The sequence below is a fragment of the Ischnura elegans genome, chromosome 3 (assembly GCF_921293095.1).
Source record: "Ischnura elegans chromosome 3, ioIscEleg1.1, whole genome shotgun sequence".
NCBI lineage: Eukaryota > Metazoa > Arthropoda > Insecta > Odonata > Coenagrionidae > Ischnura > Ischnura elegans.
Genome location: NC_060248.1, coordinates 111,651,623 through 111,671,706, shown reverse-complemented (window position 1 = coordinate 111,671,706; position 20,084 = coordinate 111,651,623). Strand labels below are relative to the sequence as shown.

Below are 20,084 nucleotides of genomic sequence, written 5' to 3'. Positions count from 1 at the left end.
AACATGACCAGTCACGATAACATCGGTGATGTATATACGTCCCTCCTTCCCGTTGATTAGCAGACATTTATTCTAACCACTAAGAAAGGTTACCCACGAAATAAACGTGGAATCAACAAGTAAATTATGAAGGCAGCTCGCACGCACAGGCTGGAGCGCAAAGCGATAAAAATCAGCGAGCGAAACGAACCGACACGATAAATTACATAAGGATGGTTTAATGCGTGCTGTTACGACTACAGAAAAGGAAATAGCCCAAAACATCCACCGATTTTTAGATTCGTTTAAGAAAGCATCAAAATGTCCATATCTTCCACGCCTGTAGGCGAATTATATATTTTCCTCATAAACTCATCCTTCTACAATTTAAAAAAAATCAGCGAGTGAAATAAATGATAAAACAAACGAAATAAGGTATAGAAACTATTCCAAAGACCCATTGTAGTCTAAGAAAGAGTAGTCTTACAATTAGAGCAGTCATCGCAGGAATACCTGACATGTTCTGTGTTCTAATCACAAAAACGGCCACGAAATTCTAAAAATGCTAAAAGTCAAACGTGAATTCCGTGGAATATAGCAGTGAGGAACAGAAAATATTTCGGGTCAAGAGGGAATCCAGAAAATAGGTCGCCAGGCGCCACAAGTGAATGTGCTGCATCAATTCCTAAGGTTACGAGGCCGCCGGCGAAAAGACAAGCACCTTCGAGATCGATAAAATAAATACTTGGAATGGATTAGAACACAAGCAAAAATACTAATTGACCATTTTACAGCCACTTTAAAATCCAGATAGTCTTTACCCACGTATTTCTGAGAGAGAAAAAAGTCTATTGACAGACCTTGTAATTGTGTGCTATCTGCTTTATGTAGTAAACCTCCAGGTCCTGCAGGATCTCGATCTTGCCGTAGTTCTGTCCGTCGGTCTCATCGCCAGAGGACGATGATGAGAATATAGAAGAGGATCCGCTCGGTGAGTGGGAGGACTGGGCTCGAGACCTGGGCACGGCAAGACCCCCAGCACCGCCCGTCGACTTACGATGCTCCCGCAGACTGAGGGACGCCAACGGCGGGAAACAGGAATCCATCTTGAAAGGTATCTCCCGCGGTGGGGCACTCTAAAAACAATGATGAGGCACACGCGCACGTACACAAACAAATCGGTCCGGCCAAACAAAAAGGATTCCGGAAGCCCCGAATGCCTCGGGTAGGGCGTGACACAGTTTCGGGTTCGTTGTGTTACACCCAAGATAGTAACGCTGCTTCGAAAAGGATGGTAGGCCTTGTGGAATCTTTCGGTCCCTTCAAAAGTGGAGACGACGTAATATGTAAATCCTTTCCAGTCGACACCAGGGATAAAAAAACAATGACTTGATGGTAGAGCCCTCAGGCGAATGACCTTCTGGTAGAGGATCCTTTTGAAAAGACTAGGAGCAGTGTTATCACAGAACTAGACCGCCTGGCTCCAGCTGATGGTCGTGGGAATGTATAAACTTGGGTGACTCGACGTGTTGAACAGATGAAGCACTTGAGAAGACTTTCCGCACTTAAGGGAGTTGTGATAGCGGGTAAGGCGGTATTCAAAATGAGTAAATAGAACACTGAAAAAACGCTCGGAGATTCGTGGGAAAGAGCTTGATGTTTCCAAGAAAGAAGTCTTTCACGATTTTGAGTCAAATGCTGTCTTGAACCTATTTCACTTCACAAGCACTTCTTCCTACCACCAGTAACTCTGTTATCGTCGTACATAAACTTCTATTTGACTGGCCCACGCGGTTAAATCTTTAGAAGGGAAGTTTAAGAGGTTTAAATAAAAAATCTTTTGGCGGCTAAACCGAGGCTCTCCTCCTGGAAGAATTGCTTCCCTCAGCGCAGCATTATGGCACACCGTGCAGGGAATAACAAAGCCTCCGTGTGACTAGCACCGACGCAGTCCGTCTCAGATGAACCGAGGGAACACCCCCGATGCGATGCTGCTGATGTCGAGCCCTCAGACGAGAAGGCGGGGCGAGGCGAGAAGTCAGCCACGCTCCGGCTCGGCACAATCGCGGCTCTTCGGCGAAAGCGAACGCGAGTTTGCCATCACGGGCCGCGAGCGGAGACCTCGCGTGGGTTGCCGGGCAACCTCGCGCGAACACGGAGAGAAAGGGGGGAGGTTGGACGCCGCTACGCCACCACCACCACCCGGCGACTTATTTATAAGATCCTCCCTCGTTAAGACAGATATTTCGCGTTCCCCCTTCCCACAAACACGAACGAAAGGTTTGGAGAAGAGAAAAGGTTCCAGGCCCCTCACACGCTGGGAAAAGGGTTGTCGATTGGGGAAATCCCCGTTCCAGCAAGTTCAAGGATTTACCAAACAGCGAAGGTAACTAACAACCCGGAGACAGCCTCGTGGAACCCTCAGGCAAACACACGGTGAAGAAGATCAGCCCGTCTTGCACGTGCCAGGAGTAACACGGCCGAAGTCAAGGGGACGAATGAATCCTAGCCAAGCCCACGGTCGTAGTAATAGTATCAAAGGGGACGGGATCCTCGAAATAATGTCTCAGGAGGGGAAGCTAAGAGTAGGGGAGGTTACGAAAGGGTATCCTGAACCTCGTGGAGAGGGTTTCGTCGTGGTCGGTTATAGAGGTGGTGCAAGGGCGCAGGGCCGGCCCTGGTGCATGCGCAACAGAGTTTCAGAAGTTTTCGCACGAGGGGAGGTAGGACTGTGGAGGGATGCGGAGGATAGTACCGCGGAAATTTCCCGCGAAGCGAAATCACTGGCAAAAATAGACAAAAGAAGCGCGGGAAAACAAGCAAAACTGCCCTCGCGCGCGAAGAATAACGTAAATAATGGGAGAGAATCACTTCAGTTCCACTCGATGACTTTCGGGAGATGTTTCCACGGAAGGAAAATTGAGAGATTATCTCAGATATTCACCAAAACTTTCTTCGTTTCTACCTCTTACTCAGAGGCACAAGTATAACGCAAATGGAGGATAATGCACTGATTTTTTTCACCGAACATAAACACTTTCTTCCCACAAACCAATGTTATCCTCGCACTATCGTCAATCCACGAATCAGATCCAAAGGATATAACACCGTCTTAGTGATAATCAGAGCATAGAACACTCACACGAAGGCAGGCCAGATGGAGAAAACAGTAGAATCCTCTTTAATCCAACTTTTCTCCGTCGAGTCAAATGGGATAGAAGAACTCTTCTGCTCACATTACTCCGAAGAAGCTGATGATCAAATGCGTTGCTATCGCGTGCGAACTCGGTCGCGAGAGAGACAACATAGTAAAAAAGCACGGAGGGAGCACACAACACGTTTCTTAGTCGGTGAAGGACCTCCAGAAACAAACACACGAGGGCGGCCAACGGCAGGGAGCGATGCAAGAGCGTGCGGACGCCGCGAACGCCCGACCCTTCCCACACGAGGCACGGCAAGAAACTGACTTGTAAACCGGGAGAAGGAGATGGAAGAGAAAAGAGGAGAATGGGGAAAGGATGAGGGAAGTGGGAGAACGCAAGAGAGGGGAGGCGGCTATAGGGGGAATAGGATGGGAGTGTGAGGGAGTCCCCGCTGGTAAAATAGGGGAGGTAAACATCAACCCCTCCCCCTACCACGCCGCGCGGCAGTCAGCTGCTCCCCCCTCCCCTCCGCCGCATCCTAAACCAGAGGTCCCCACCCCCCTCTCCCTCACTGTGTATCCCTCGTGCTCGCACTCACACAGATGCGGTGTTGCCAAGTGGCCCGCGCTAGGAACGAAAGGAAGAGGCACGGACCGGACCCCTTTTTTCTCACATCCTTTAAAAAAAAAAAAAAATCCCCACTCCCCATGTCGGATTAAAAAGCATATTCACCCATCCCCCTCCCCTCCAGCCTCTTATACCACCACCACGAAAAGAGGAAGGGAGGGGCAGGCAAGGCATAAAGAGTTCTGGGCACAGACCCAACCAAGCCTGTGAAATGTTCTCATTCTCAGTGAGTGTGTGTGAGTTATCCATTTCGAATAGCATGATTTGTTCCTCCGAGAGTGAAAGGGAAAATAAGCCTTCGATGAACTCTCGCAAGGCTCAACGAGAGTGGTGAGGAGTGGTCTTCGGAATTGGCGTGTAATTGAGAAGGTTGGTCCAAAGAACGAAGTGTGAGTCATTTTCACGAAAATTTAAAAATCCTACTCTCCTAACTGTGATGCATCGGCTGAGGCTTTCAGGCCAATTAAAGAGATTAAGCATTTAATGTATAGAACGTTAGAGCAATGGGAAAATTAGCATTTTCATGCAGGCTCATGCGACGGTACTTGTATTACAATTGCAAAAAAATGTTATTTACTGATAGAATATATGTCATTTTGATTAAACATGATGAAATTTCAATAACAAATTAGAATATAGATAAAAATAAAACGCAGTCTCCTCAATCCATTATTTTTTAGTAATTAGCGAAGCAATTCTGTAATTGAAGTCAAGTTACATGAAAATATATTTGAAGATGTCTAATTTTTTCATGGATCATATTAGCGGCTCCAGTGGCTGGAAAAAAGTAACTTAAAATATAAGAAATACATTCTCAACATTCTGTGAGGCCTGGTTTTGACTTATAACCTCGGTGGACTCCGTTCATGATGGCGAAATGGTTTTCCAAGCATAAGCAAAAATATTTGTTTTGGGTGACGCAGACACAAGCTTCTTAACGGAAGATGGAGGGAGTGGTCAGGGGTGTCTTCAGGGTTGGCGTGTAATTAAGGCGGGTTCACGAGCTGGAGGGGAAGGGGTCCATATCGTTCTAGAAGAGAGCACTCGACTCCGGGAGTCGAGAGTTCGATGCCAGGGGTATTCAGGGGGAACCAGGCAGTGACAGACGGAGTCATTTCTCGTCCAGACGGTGATCCTCGGAGCCTCCGTATTATTTTCCCCCTCAACTCGTCGAGACTGATTGTGCTTTCGTCGCGAACGAGTGGATTAAACCCTCCACACTGGGGGAACACACATGCTCCGCGATTGGGGATGCTTTTCTTTCCACGCCAAAATGAACAATGTTTTCTCCAATTAAAGCGCTATGATCCACTAAGACCGATTATCGTTTTAGTTCCGCATCAGTACACGCGTTTCACTTGTCACCCCTCTTTAACTCTACCCGGAAGACGAAAACTATTACATTCTGATCACCTGCATTGTATTAGGATCATACACTGACTGTTGAAGTCACGACCATAAGAATTTAATTTTTCACGCATTGCTAAAAATGAATGCACTACTCCTAATGCAACGGGTTTAATCAATTGAAAATATTCAAAATATGCAGATTAGTCAATGGAGATATACTTTGCGGAGGCTTTTTCCTGTCAGATGAGCGCTCATAAATGGCATCTCAGAGGATCTAATGCCCATTTAATTTGATAAATTAAGATCAATTATCTACAAAACGAATATATAATATAAAGGGGTACCTAAATTTTATTCACATATTTTTCGTAGAAGATTTTTGTTCATATGGATTGCAATTTATGGCACCAACAATCGTATTTGTCGTAGAAAATATATCATCCTTCGTGCCACCGCGCGGAAGTCTTCTGAAAAAACTACTCCCTCACATGATGACCGATTTCAGATTTTTATACCACTCAATTTCAAACGTATAAAATCGTTTCAGGCTTGATTTAGTGGAATATTGTTATATCCATGATAAAAATACAAATGGTAATTTCCACACTATTTAATTTAACACTTAACGACCGACCATGGTTTCGACACTTAGTGTCATTATCAAGGGAGGTAATGATACCTTTCAATTTTTGAAATTGTACAGTATTGAAGGGGATGGATATTTTCAATGAACCAAAAGAAGAAAACATTTCCTATTGAAAGTCCATACATGAATAGATGGTATTCCATTATTTTTACTGGGGGAATTCAAGAGATTTCGCGATGAAAATATTACTTAATGAAAGTGTGAGAGCACAAACCTCAAAATATATTTGGAATCATCACATTGCCGGATATTTTAGAAAGAAATGCATTCATATTTCCATGTTTGAAGCGTTCAAGTTATAATAAATGACATTCCGCGATTGCACACGAGTCACAAAAACATTATCTCGGAGATTCGAACGCCAAACAATGTTTTCCTAAAAAGTGATTCTGGAATTCAGGCAATTTGACGACTTACCTGATAAAATAAATAACGTCAAAGAACCATATTCGATTATTCGTGAGGGTTAACACGGCTGATAAGGGTGCACCCGTAAGCCATGTTCAGCAAAGGATTAGCATGCGCAGGCCTCACCGTTACAAAGCTGGAGACAGGAATAGATGTTGCGGGGAGTCCCAGGGCCATTACTCTTTCACGACCAAGCAAATGGACATACCTTTGGCCCATGTGGGTCGCTGATTGTTCAGACCTAGCAATGGCTATTTCCAGCGATTTCTAACCGCCCATAATTACAACAATTACTTAACCTTTTAAACGCTTAAGTATTCCTCGGGAAATCCCAACTGTGCATCAAGGGAAAGGTAAAAGTTTGCTCACACAATTCGAAAAACTATCACTTACGAAGACACAAATCATAATAAAAATGACGGAGGTGGATAAATTAACCAGCAGTTGACAGTGGCCGGTTTCTCGAATAACTTATAATGCTGATTAAGATTCACCAGGAAGAACACGGCTGATGTTTGATGAGCAGCATTTTTGCCTTTCTGCTTGAAAAACTTCGATGTGCTTCGTAAGCCATCGAGTTTGCATAAATGAGTTGAAATTATTCTCCGTTGAGTTTAATGGGCAGAAAAAGTTTCCCAGACGAACAGGTAAACATTGCGTAATCTAAGTGAGGACAGCGACGTGGGGCAAAATCCACTCAAAAGCAAAATCAACCCCACGTGGGCACTTTGCAACTCTCTCTTTCCACTATTCCAGTTAATATAATGACAAGCTCTTTACAAGGCAACACATTTAAAATTAGGAAGAAAATGGACCAGGTAAGGCTTGGGGAAGGAAGGAACTTCCCGACCAAAGCAGACATTTCTTCATCTAATTTCAGATAAGTCATTTCAGCTATTAACAGAGCCTTGTTACAAGCTTTAATTTTAGGCATGTGGTCAAGAAAAAAGTTAATACCGATGCACACCTTAATTCCGGTAGGGCATAGCGAACCCAAAGATATATAATTACCTACGGAGGGTTGCTCCAAAATGCAGTTTCCATAGATCAATCTACTCCATCCACTTCTGCGAAAAAACTTGTATCAACGTACTGTCCACCAAAAGAAATTTTTAATCCGTTCGCACAGGGTGCATAACCTACGAAATGATAAAGGAGAATGTTAGGAATTCAGGGGAAAAAGATCAGCCGCTAACACGTGGACTCTTACTTCGAGTGATCGACTGATCAGTTTCAAAAATTTAAGCGTCAAAAGTTTGAAAGCTTATGCCTCAGCAAAGAATATCAGCAAAGACTAAACATGTACCAACAAAACCTAGCTCTATTTAATGTAAATTGTTTAAGTCAAAAATGTTTTCGTTATTTTGATCACTATTTTTGCGTTATATTGAAAAAAAATAAGTTCGTTGTTTTAGTCCGAGGCGGAAAAAGTAACAAAGAAAAACTTTCTAGTCGTCCCGTACAGTAAAATATAATTTTATGGTAATCAGATTTGTAGTTTTTCCAATAGAATGAAGAAGTAAAGCATCGCGCCAGTTGGGATTCGACTATACAATGATGCGAAAGAGCAATCTTGTTTCAGAATAGCAAAGCGAAGGATGAAGCAATTACTTTCATTATATATAAATTCAGTATTACCAATCTTGAGACCGAAAGTAGCTTTGAGATATTCAAAGCAAACACACTAGTACGGATGAAAGGGACTTGTATAGCACATCAAAATAATCATTGACGTATTCAGAGAGATTCGAGGGCCACTGACTAAAGAAAGGACTTTTTAAATTAAATTCTATATTTAATTTAAAATTTCTAGATAAAAAACTAAATTCTAAATAAATAATTAAATTCTAAACAAAAAACTTAGATTCAAACTGCGATATAATTTATAAGAGCATTTCAAGGCTGTATCGGCCTATGACCACAATCAGCACCCAAATTGGGATTTCTCGTTCGATTACAAGGTAAATTGGATAATATTTTCTTATGAGAAAGTTGAACACATCATAATCAAATTTTCAGCGACTGTACACGAGAAATTATCCAATACACCATGATATTTATCTCAAGTAGACTATGGTGCGCGTTTACCTTAAATTCATAATTATCTGTTGTGGTCCAGTTATCTAAATTAAATTTCCACCTTCAATGCATTAAAGTTCCTTCATAAGAGCGCTTTAATTCCAAAGAGAGTTTCTTTCTCCCAATTTTCCAAAAACCTTTTCTCTCGAAAGTCTTCCAATTCACAACAAGGAGAGAATCGTCGAGTCGTGTCTCCCAAGAATAGCAGTGACAGCAAGGGAGACGACGAGGCTTGATGATTGTTTAAGGGGACTGGATACTACGCCAGAAAAGTGCCGTTGCAGCAAGCTACCATTTAGGTCGCTAGGGGGCCATTTTTGCATGTAACGAGGAACTGTTTCCACTAAAAAACTTAAGATGTATGTAGCCTTGGTTTGTATGTCTTCACAGTTGCACACGTAAAAACCTATTAGGAGAAAAAAATTGCTAACTTCCCAAAAAAATCGCCTTTTTCTCGTGAGAATTACTCCGCTCCAAATTGAGACTCAGAACTGATCAAACATTTGAGTCAAGGCTGCATCTTTCATAATTTCAAATATATATACCGGTAGAGCGTGCATGCAACCAGATTCGCGTTATGTTCTTGGGCGTGATGGATGTTTTGGCCTTTCTACGGCTCGACGTCTATCACAGCGCTGGCGGGGACCTGGCGCTGTCGTCTTCCAGAGAAGGATCCCCCCACCTCCACTTCCCCTCTCTTCGGAGGTCTCTCTCCTTCCCCTCTCTCTCCCCCACTACCAATCCCTTGCCTTCCTTCCCCTCACACTGCTCCACTACGTCGGGCGTCATATTCGGAGAAAAAAATTATTTTGTCTCGGGAGATTGGAGAGTTCAAGCGTGCTACGAGAGAAAGATACCCCTGTGTTTTTCGACGGGTCAGTGTCGAGATTGATTGTGGACAGCAGATTATGGAAAAACCAACTCCTTAGGTGAAGTGGAGATATCGTAACGGTTACCAGCCAAAGAAGAGGAAATATCACCCTCCAAAACCTAAGGAGGCAGGTAATTTCACAATGAAATTCAATTCATTTTGCGTTTAAAAAATGACTCTCTTGTATTAATAGTGTACCAATTATTTAAGCTTCAAGAAAAATAACGAGAATAAAAATTCCCTCCTATGCCTGAAGCCTTATTACACATTTATTTTGTAGCAGTTGAAACCGGAAGCGTTCATTCCGAAGAATCATCGCCAATGGGTTCCGGAACAGGTGTAGTGGAAAGGTAAATATTGCTGCAAAATAATTACATTAAATCTTATACCTACGATTTAGTTGATAACAGTTCAGAAATATTCAATGGAGCGCTAGTTGCTAATTATAATTAACGTGTACATTACATCACCGTCAGCAAAAACGTTTTCAATCAAACATTCGTTTTCTCAAAATTCGTTTTTTCCCCTTAGGCCATCATCACCTCAGCCTGGATGCAGCAATTGGCATGGTCGAGAAATGGACCCTAAGGAACAGGATGAATATCGACAAGCTGAGCAATCAGACGTAGATGATTGCCTTCCCAGAGTTGAGGATCATTTGGAAAAAACGGATAGGTAATTGCAATAAGACTTTGGTGGATTTGTTGATTCGGTTAGGTTGAATTACTCGGATCATAATTTTGAATACGCAAACTCACAGGATTTAAAAACACATTTTAATGTAATTCACCGTCTCCTGTTTTGTACGCCCCTAGTTTAATATATAATGTCACCAACAATCCTGTAGAGTCATACAACTCTTGCGTAGCTAATGTGCATAAAAAATTTGTTCATTAGAAGCTATATGCATTCATTTTCTTTCAATACTTTAGTTGAAAGTTAATTTTAAAACTTGAATATTTTATATATTTTTATCATGAAATCATTCACGATCAAACAACATCGCTCCCAAGTAATGAAATCCTCTTTATTACAGGTGATGGTGATAGTAGCATAATGCAAAGGATGTCTAGGGAAATGCCATATGGGCAGCAGTTACCAGTGCAAAAAGTAGAATGCGTCAACCATCTACTTAGAAATTACAGCAGTAGACTGCAAGATATTGCACGACGGCCAAGAAATTCAAAAGGGGCAGTGCCCGTTGGGTCAAACTCCGACAGAAGGACATAGAGCAAGGATCGAATCATGTTTTTGGTGACCATAATAAGTGTGACAAATATTATTGCAAAGGGCCCAAAGAAGGAGAGGAAAACTTGGTCCCTCATTTCATTAGTTGCGGCATATGGGAGGATATCACCTTTGCCAACAGTCTATTATCTCGTCACTCCGCTAGTTTGATATATAACGTGACAAACAATCTTGCGGAGTCCTACAACTCTTATGTAGCTTAGTAAGTAGGAGGGAAAAGGGTTAATTTATGTTTACGGGGGGCCAATGAAACTAGGTGTGCCATTGCATCGGTAGCCTTCAATGTGAAAGATGATGTACATGGCATAATTCATAAAGGACTGACGAGCAAGAGCCCAGGAGAATACACAAAAAAATTCTGTTTCCTCCAAAAGGAATAGGGAGTACATGAGAAAGCGACGACTGGAATTCTCTGAAACTTCAAAAAAGAAACGTCTGCGAATTGAGGGACCAGACAAGCATTATGGGCTTGTTCCTGATGCACAAAGTGACATCGCATTGGCCAGCCAAGATTCCATGAATAATTTCCTATCATCACTTAAAATGGATAAAACCTCAAGGGAAAAGTTGGAGAGGGAAATACGGGAGCAAATGCTCAATGCGGCGTGGCAGGCGGAAATGTGGAAAAGGTTGACGGCCTCTTTCTTTGGCCGTATTTGCAATTTAAGGCCCACAATATCTAGGAAGAAGGTGGCAGACGATATTTTGTTTCCTTCCTTCAGAGGAAACAAGGCTACAGATTGGGGAAATGCTAACGAAAAATCTGCCATCAGGGAATATGAGTCTTCAATCAAATATAAAGTTTAACCCGCTGGTCTCTTTGTTGATGACAAATTACCTTCTTTGGCTGCTAGTCCTGATGGGGTAATATCTGATGGTGAAGGCTTGGTTGAAATCAAGTGCCCCTATAATTGTAGGTATATTACTCCTGAGAAAGGAGTTAAAAATAAAAGAGCTACCTTCATGGAAGTGAAAGAAGGAAAATATAAGTTACGTAAGAGAAACAGATATTTTTATCAAGTACAGGGACAGCTGGAAATATGGGATACAAAATATTGCGATTTTATTGTGTGGTCTCCTCATGGGATTATAATTGACAGAATTCAAAGGGAAAGCAGTTTTGGGCCACAGCAATGGTGGATAAATGAAAAGAGTTTTACCTGAACTTTATGCTGCCTAAAATATGCCAGAATACACCTGGTTACAATAAATTATTGTACCGGAGTTGATGTTTTTTAATCAATCCTTTCCCTCAACTTTTTACCCTTCATTTCTCTTTGCACACCGGCCTCCTGGAGACTAAATATGGTAATATTTTATCCCTGTATATCGCGGTGCGGCCAACAGCAGCCTTCTGCCCCGGCCACTGGTTTTTCCTGGATTATCGCATATATATTATGGCATGGCTGAGTAAGACGCATTTTTCTTTTCTCGACCAATTTTATAAATTAATTAATGTTGTAACAAATTTAAGTGCGACTCCATTAGTGCTTACAATATGCTATACATCGAAATAATTAATAGCTTTCAGCCACGCGAACCACATTGTTTATCGAGTCACGCGCGCGTCATAAGTTTCCGGCTTTAGCCTTAAGGCCGTTTTACACGAGGCACGGAATTGCGCAGGTTAGAGCTGCATTAATTTCTAAAATGGCGCGGAATTGCGCGAATGCATGAACGAAATTAGAACGGTGGCTACTTTGCCGTCTCGCATCCACGCATTCTCGCATGTGTTCTAGCAATTTACCGCTATACACGACGCAATTTTGATTGCGCCTTCGCACGCACGTCAGATTGCGCAATTCCGTGTACCGTGTAAAACGGCCTTTAGTGATGGGATTCTTACAGGGTAATGAGATCGCAATACATGAAGTTACTAATTCCCCCTCTGCATACCCTTCACCAATTGTGAACCGAGTCGAAATTTTTCTGTGCTGCGGCGCGACATTAATTTTCTCCGGGCATTTTCAAACGAGTAAGATAAAAAAATGAGGATATCATGACTCCTCAGCTTCAGTGCCGATTACCGCGCCACAGACTTCAAAGTTAAGAAAAAAATAATTTTGCATGATCCCAGGGGAGTTGAGATTTAATAACTGTGTATGAAATTTTATAAATGTAATCATAAACACATATATACATCATATGAAATAGACCACTTGTAAAAATTTTCGAATTTTAAGACGTACTTTCACCTTTCACACTTGGAGTTGAAGCTTTCGAAATAGAGGTAATTTAGGATTCGTCCCAGCTGTATTAAAAATTATGCTGTCGTTGCCATCATTGGAAAAAATTATAATTGAAGTGCGCAATAAAACGGAGCATTGAAGTAATATAAACGTGGATTTTGTGATGGATTGCAACAACAAACGGTAGAGAGAAAAATGAAACTGCAATTAACGAAACTGATACACGATTTCTCGCGTTCTCGTATCGATCAATTTTATTGTGCAATATTGGTTACCGGCGTGGAATAAGTCAAGTCATACAGTCTATTTTATTTTTATATTATAAATTATAAACTTCAATCTTATTTACGATGCATTCATTGAGGTACAGGATGAATAGAAATGGGACACCGTGAAGAAAGCGAGCGGAATTCAATGCGGGAACTATCCAGAGAAAAAGAGACCGACCGAAGGGCTGATCAACTAAAGTAACACAAAAAACACAAAAAGAGTTTTTTGGGCCTCGAGAGTTTTTTTGCAACACAAACAACTCCTTGAAGTTTGCCTAGGTCATCCGAGATCCCGACCGCCAGCGGACCGAAATCTGACACCGCAGAAGGAGAGCTCAGTCCCTCTCCCCAACCATGAATTTTTCTTCGCTCTCGAGTCCCCCTTCCACCCAGTCAACTTCCCCTCCAATTCAAACTGCAGCGGTCGCTTTCGGAACTAAATTCCAGCGACCGTTGTCGCGGAGTTCTCCCGAAGTATCCTATCCCCTTAAAAGAGCTTGTTTCCGTTCACGTAAGCGAAAGGAGTGGGTGGCTACAGGAAAAATGGCAAGGTTCTTGTCATCCGTCATTTCAAATAAGTAATTCTTTCTCTCTCCTCATTCAAACGAGAATAAAATAACGAGTCCATTCCAGACCCAAGAAGCTTAATGTTGGCGAATAATTATGACGGAAACCTCCACAAAAAAAGCCATTAAAGATGTGATTTAATCGCGACTTCTAGGGAAATGTAAGAGAAATTGAAGAATACTGTTTTAAGTAGTAGTGAAATCAAGATAAGTACCCAACAAATTTCACTGATTGATGTCTCACGACGCAAGTAGCGTTAAATGAAATAATGGAAATAAAATATACTTTGAAAATGAGTTTTCAGCTTACTTTCTAGCGCTGTGATTTTATTGTATTGAAAATAAAGTATAACTATTGGTGGAACTAAAGTGTACTTAGCGAGCGAATATTGAATGGTATATTTTCAGCAGGTCTCTTTAATTTCAAAGTCCATCAAAGTCGGCTCTAAAAGAGAATTGGTGTACGAGCCCATTACGATCACACCTGAAACGAAAAAACCATGTACACAACCACGTGTAAGTTCAGTACAACACTCACCCCTTGCCTAACATCCTAAACATACTTGAGGTAGTGGAGGATTTCGGGGAATCGCATGGATTTAGATGAATGGATGCGATACACGACCCTCTTCATATAAATAGCCATGTTTCGTCACCGCGCGGACAATGTTACTAGACCATCGATCTCAAATCCCCTAATGGATTGGGAACACTAACAGCATCGACTATTCCCGATTCCATCGATAGGCACAGTCCGCCTTTTCCCTTTCGAACTGATCGGTCGTTGGAAACTCTTGGCCACGACCCACCCTTCTCCGAATCTTCCTCCCCCAGAGCATCAAAGTGACCGACCGAGATGGTTGAGGAGGGCGGGCATCGCTATCCAAAATGCGGCGGGCCTCTCGACTGGAGCCCCGGCCAGGTGGCGGCGGGCGAAAAGATCATGCTCCAAGATCCCTCCTCCGTCCCCGGGGGCACAAGTCGAGAACCACAACACTCTCGATTTCACGGTCCGGAGAGTGAGACGCGATGGCTGAGGAAAGATTATACGTTCGACGCACGGACAGCGAAATGGGACAAGGCTCCGTCGTGGTGGGGAACATGCCGTCGGGACATGTATCCACGTATTGGACGCAAATTTGGATAAATGTTGCCTTCGCGTTCATGTCCTTACAATTTATGGCACACTTAACAGAAGCTCAATTTGGTCCTTAGCGTGCGTGAAGTCTAAATATGAAGTCCCATAAACTATATTTTTCTCCGAGAAGGTTTTCAAGTTCAAATAAGACGGTGGCAAACCTTTACGAGCATCAAAATTCATGGATGCCAGCATATATAAATATTGAAACATAATAAAGGATACACTGTTGTATGTTTTATTATGTTTCCTGTCACCAAGTTCCAACAAGTATCGCCATCGAGCCTTAAGGTGATCAATGGTAAATCTTGTTATAATGTCTTCAATCAATTTCAACGATATTACTGCCATCGTAATATCTTAACAATGACAAAAGGCTTAGGGAATATTCCCAAAAAATGAGGGTCAAATAAGAGCTAACTCCGAACGATCGTTTGCTAACTCAAGCTTGAAAGGCTTGGCTCAAATTCCCCTCCCCCGAAATAAAAGTCTGATACAAGGGGTTTGCTCTTTCAGCTTGAGCCAAATGATGGTATTGAATAGCATATTACGTCCGCGTTATATATTGAGGCTAATTATTACATAGAAGGACCTTAAGTACATTCCACTAGGCCTTTAAAATTAGTGCCAATTTGATTTACGGAATATAGTTAGTCAATGAATTTATTCCACACATTTTCAAACAAATGAAAGTAAACAGGATGAAAATTAAAGGATTAATGTAACATACTATAGGATTACGAAAACGTGATTGCAAGAGTACTTGGGCGTGAAGGGAATATATTATTAGTGCCATTTTTTCATAAAAATAATAGCGAAACTTAGACCAACTGAATGAATACAAGTGCTACGTATTTCTGAATTATTAAGGTCTCGCATTATTACGAACAGATACTTATTAACTCACTTCACTCGCTACAGCAAAAACTGCGAACTATCACCCGAGTGAGGTGGAAGAGGTAGAAATAAGGCATTCATTATGATGGAAACAGATGGCCGCAGTACCATTGAATGGAGGACGATTGCAGCAGTTGAAGTCCAGCCATGAACGAGTAGTTGTTGCGAAGCAAACCGTACGAGCGGGACACCAAATTACATGCTCGCCTTTCCCACCGATTCACTAGCTAATGCTTAGCGGTAATAGGCTCCATTGTTGGGCACGCGCCATGATGGAATTATTCCGAGCTATATCTCCAGTTCCAATCGACACCGGCGCTCTCGTCAAATGAATATTAGATGCCCTCAGTACGGTGAACATGCATTTACTTGATTTCACGTCCGCTGTTCCATCATTAATCTACCATGAATTGACCAAAGAACGAGATATTCATCTCTACACTTAGGGTCCAGCATAAATCTAGATGAAAATTAGAGTTTAAAGTGGATGATGAATAGAGGCAATGAATAGCTAGCTGTTTTGGTTATGCTTTGAGTCACGTGCTGAAGAAAAATATCGCATGCAGAGGGAAAAGGCCCGCAGAATTGGAAAACAAGAACTGCACTTAAAGAAGAAAAGGAATTTCTCAAATGGCCGTATAATTCTCCCTGCTCGTCCACCTTGCAAGTCGAAAAATTTTGCTGCGTTGGTGTGCGGGAAGGGGGAGAAATTCCCCGCAGGGACCAAACACCAGCCTCTAATTTGTTATCAACTGGTCCTTACATAGAGATTAACAAAAATCCACTTAATAAATTGACCTCCCAAGTAAAAAATGTGCTCAATGATTGCCCAGTTTTAATTGACAAACAGACTAAATTCAAGTTGTCGGTATCGAACCCTGTTCTACCTCGATTATATTGCCTCCCAAAAATACACAAAGAATGTTGTCCATTGAGACCCATAGTTTCGGGGATCGATTCTCCAACTTATTATCTATCAAAATGGTTATTAAAACAATTTTCTGAGCTAAATTTTCAAAGTCATCATTCATTAAAGGATACTTTTGAATTTGTTGACAAAATTAAAAACTACGCTTTCAAGGAAGGAGAAATCATGGTTTCATTTGACGTCACCAATCTATTTCCAAGTGTGCCTATTGACGAAGCAATACTTGCACTAAAAAGTTGGTTAACCTCCTTAAATTTAGATGCACGAAAAATTGAAGAATTAATTAAATTAACCAATCTAGTGATGAATCAAAATTATTTTTCATTCGAAGGCAAATATTATAAACAAGAATTCGGAACTTCCATGGGTAACTCCCTTTCGCCCTTTCTTGCTAATGTTTTCATGACTCATTTTGAAAACATTTTTAAAAGTAAATTCAGTTATTTCCCATCCATTTATTTAAGATACGTAGATGACATCTTTGCCATCTTCGACACCAATAAGTATGACTTACATCAGTTTGTGTGTGATTTAAATAGCTTATTCCCCACCATTAAATTTACTCATGAGATTGAAAACAACAATCAACTTCCTTTTCTTGACTTACTACTCACCAGAAAAGACGACAGACTTACTTTTGATATATACCGCAAACCTACCCACACTGACAATTATATTCATCGGGACTCTTTTGTTCACACTAGCACTAAATATTCATCTTTTAATGCCCTCGTCCACAGACTCATAAATATTCCACTTGGGAGAAATAATTATTTAAAAGAACTAAACAACATTAAACGCATTGCAAAATTAAATGGATTTAGAGAATCCTTGATAGACAATTTAGTTAAAAAACAGAAATTCAAAAAACTCCTAAATAATTCCACTACATTGGCAAGTGGCCAAACACCACGCTACATAAAACTTCCTTTCCACCCACAACTAACAAAAGGCCTAGAGAAAATTTTTAAAACGGTAAACACAAAAATCGCATTTAGTAACAACAACAACAAACTGAAACATTTACTGGGGAATACCAAGGACAAAATTGACACAAATAAAAAATCTGGAATTTATCAAATTTCTTGTTCTTCTTGTGAAAGCCTCTACATTGGTCAGACACGTAGAAATATTATGACCAGATTCAAAGAACACATGGCCCACTTCAGATACAACAGGCCAGAAAAATCTAGCATGGCTCAACATTTAATTGATACTGGACATGTAACATCAGAAAACCATCTTAAATTACTAAAACAAACACCCAACCACTTACTAGACGCCTATGAAAGTCTATTTATATACAAAAACAAGAATAAAATCGTTAACAGCGACCATGGACCTATCCCTCACAGCTCCCTTTTTTCCATCTCCAAACATGACATTTTCAACAGTTAAAATTTAAAACTTTTTCCAAATTTTTCATATTTGAATATTTGCCAATTCTCAACGACCGTTAAAAAAATTTCCCTCAAGCTCCTCACTCCCCCCCTTCCCATAGTCCTCCCTCCCCCCTCCTCCCTACTCTCTCCTTCACTTTAACCCCTCCCCCCCTTCCTTTCCCCAGTACGCCACTAGCCAATCACTTCACTCCCCTCCCCCGTTCCCCTCGGACCCCTTTTTGCCATAGGTTCCCATCTTCCGTTTAACACCCATTACTGTTTTCATCCTCCCCCTAGCCCCTCTATCTTCACCCCTTCTTTTTCTTAGTTATATATTTTGGTTGTCCTCCCGTCCCCTTCACTTTCAACCTTGAGTTGTAAGTGACTTTGGTTCTTCCTTCAGCACGCTGAAGAGGGCTACTTTGTAGCCGAAATACGTATACGTGTGTTTTCCTCGTCCCCTTGCCGAACTCCCCCGACGACGCTCTTTTGGAGCAAACCTTTTCTCCCGGAACATTGAAGCCATCCACAGGTGAGTGACTGCTTATCGAGTGAATGTGTTTCCACGGATCACTGGCTGTCTTTAACAGGCCCATCCTGTGAAGATTCCCGGTTTTCTGTGGAGCAAGAATCCTTAGCGGAGGTCCCTACAGCCCCACAAAGGATCTTGTGGTGTATGTTTGAGTGAGTGATTGTGTGAGTGTGTGTGTTGTTTGGGCCTTCCGGTTGAGAGGCTGGTGTTTGGTCCCTGCGGGGAATTTCTCCCCCTTCCCGCACACCAACGCAGCAAAATTTTTCGACTTGCAAGGTGGACGAGCAGGGAGAATTATACGGCCATTTGAGAAATTCCTTTTCTTCTTTAATCCATTGAGGCCGTAGAAGCTCAATCCCCATTTTTTTTTCCAAGAACTGCACTATAGAATAAAGAAGTTTCACACTGGAGAGGGAAATTAGAAAGAACGTTTGAGCACAAAAGGAGCAGTATTTCACTGACATGGTCAATGAAATTAGGCCAGGAGTAGTAAAAGAAGTTTATTAGACGTGAAAGAGACGGCTAATTGAGGTCAAACTCATAATAACTATGATTCACGATCGAAAATTGTCCAAAACACAAAAAATATTATTTAATCCACCAAAATGGTTTTCTGATTCAGAATTAACTAAATTCACAGAGGAAAACGGTACCATTTCTATCTTTCTAAAGCTTAGCTGGGTAGAGCTTAAGAAAATGCATTAATTTCAATAAAAAAGGAAAAGGAAAGAAATTGATGAATATTAGAATTGATATCATAACATACCGTAGCAAAATTTCCCTTGGTGACACAGACTAGATTAATGAGTTATTAAAAAAACTATTCAGGTCCAAACTATCATGTTTTAATTTCAGATTTTTTAACGGTATTTTCTCTTCATCACGCCTTTTCCGAAAAATTGTCGTCTCCTCATAACAATTAAAATTTTTACGTCCTATCAAATCCAACAAGCAAAACGTACGTAACCACGTCCTGCTTACCTCAGCGAGGAAATACGGGCGATACTGACGATACATACGCGAGGAGAGACAGGCGCATTTTCAGCAGAGAAGTAGCAGTCATCTAGGTATTATACCAACCGGCTTAAGAAGGAGAGGAAAGGGAAATAATTTCTCCTTACCAAAGGAAAAGTCCTCTCGCAAGGAGATATATGGGCATCTGGGAAGCATTCAACAAACTCAATCAGTAGAAATCCATCTAAATTCACCCCATTAACGGACGAAGTGAAATTATAGACAACGTACCGCAATATCGAACCAGTGAATCCAACGAAGTGTCCAGATATTTTTACGGGATGATCGCCAACGCATGCAATAGCCCTTGGATACACGACAAATAAATCGGACACGGCGAAGAGGGAAATCAAGTGTCTACGACTCGACCGCGATCCAAATTACACAAGGAAAAGCATGGACCGGAAAAAAATATCGAGAGACCTTTTGTGTTCCGGAACGACACAGGACGCGCACCAGAAATGAACTCGTTTCCGCCGAGGCGTGTTTCAAAAGCGACAATCGAGAGAGTAGAGGGAGAGAGAGGATGGCGGTGAATGTGTTTGGCGGGCGAGGGATTGTGTTCACACCAAAAAGACCAATTAAACCAAACGGTGATGGTGCGGTCGGGGATGCACGGTGGTTTTTAAAGGAAATAGGGGGAGGGGAGAAAGGACGAATTTATGGGCAGGGCAGGGGCGTAGCCAGGAGGATGTGTTGGGGGTTAGGAGGGGTGGTACGACCCGGGGGGTCAGGGGAAAATTTGAACATTTTTATCTCTAGAAATCACATTTTATGTTATTTTGGCACTTAAAATTACGCAATTGGAGGGTCGTCTG

At 41.7% G+C, this 20,084-nt stretch overlaps 1 protein-coding gene across 4 annotated transcripts in view; it reads right to left on the bottom strand.

The window, feature by feature from the left end:
* Positions 1-20,084, bottom strand: part of LOC124156362 (rhotekin-like) — a 585,015-nt gene that overhangs the window by 207,457 nt on the left and 357,474 nt on the right. The window contains exon 1 of one of the 4 annotated variants that reach the window (XM_046530886.1): positions 840-3,440. The exons of the other annotated variants lie outside the window; for them this stretch is intronic. Within the exon in view, the coding sequence (XP_046386842.1) occupies positions 840-1,085 (246 nt within the window). The 5' untranslated portion in view covers positions 1,086-3,440. Of the gene's footprint in view, positions 1-839; positions 3,441-20,084 lie in introns of those variants that run through there. 4 annotated transcript variants of the gene reach the window in all.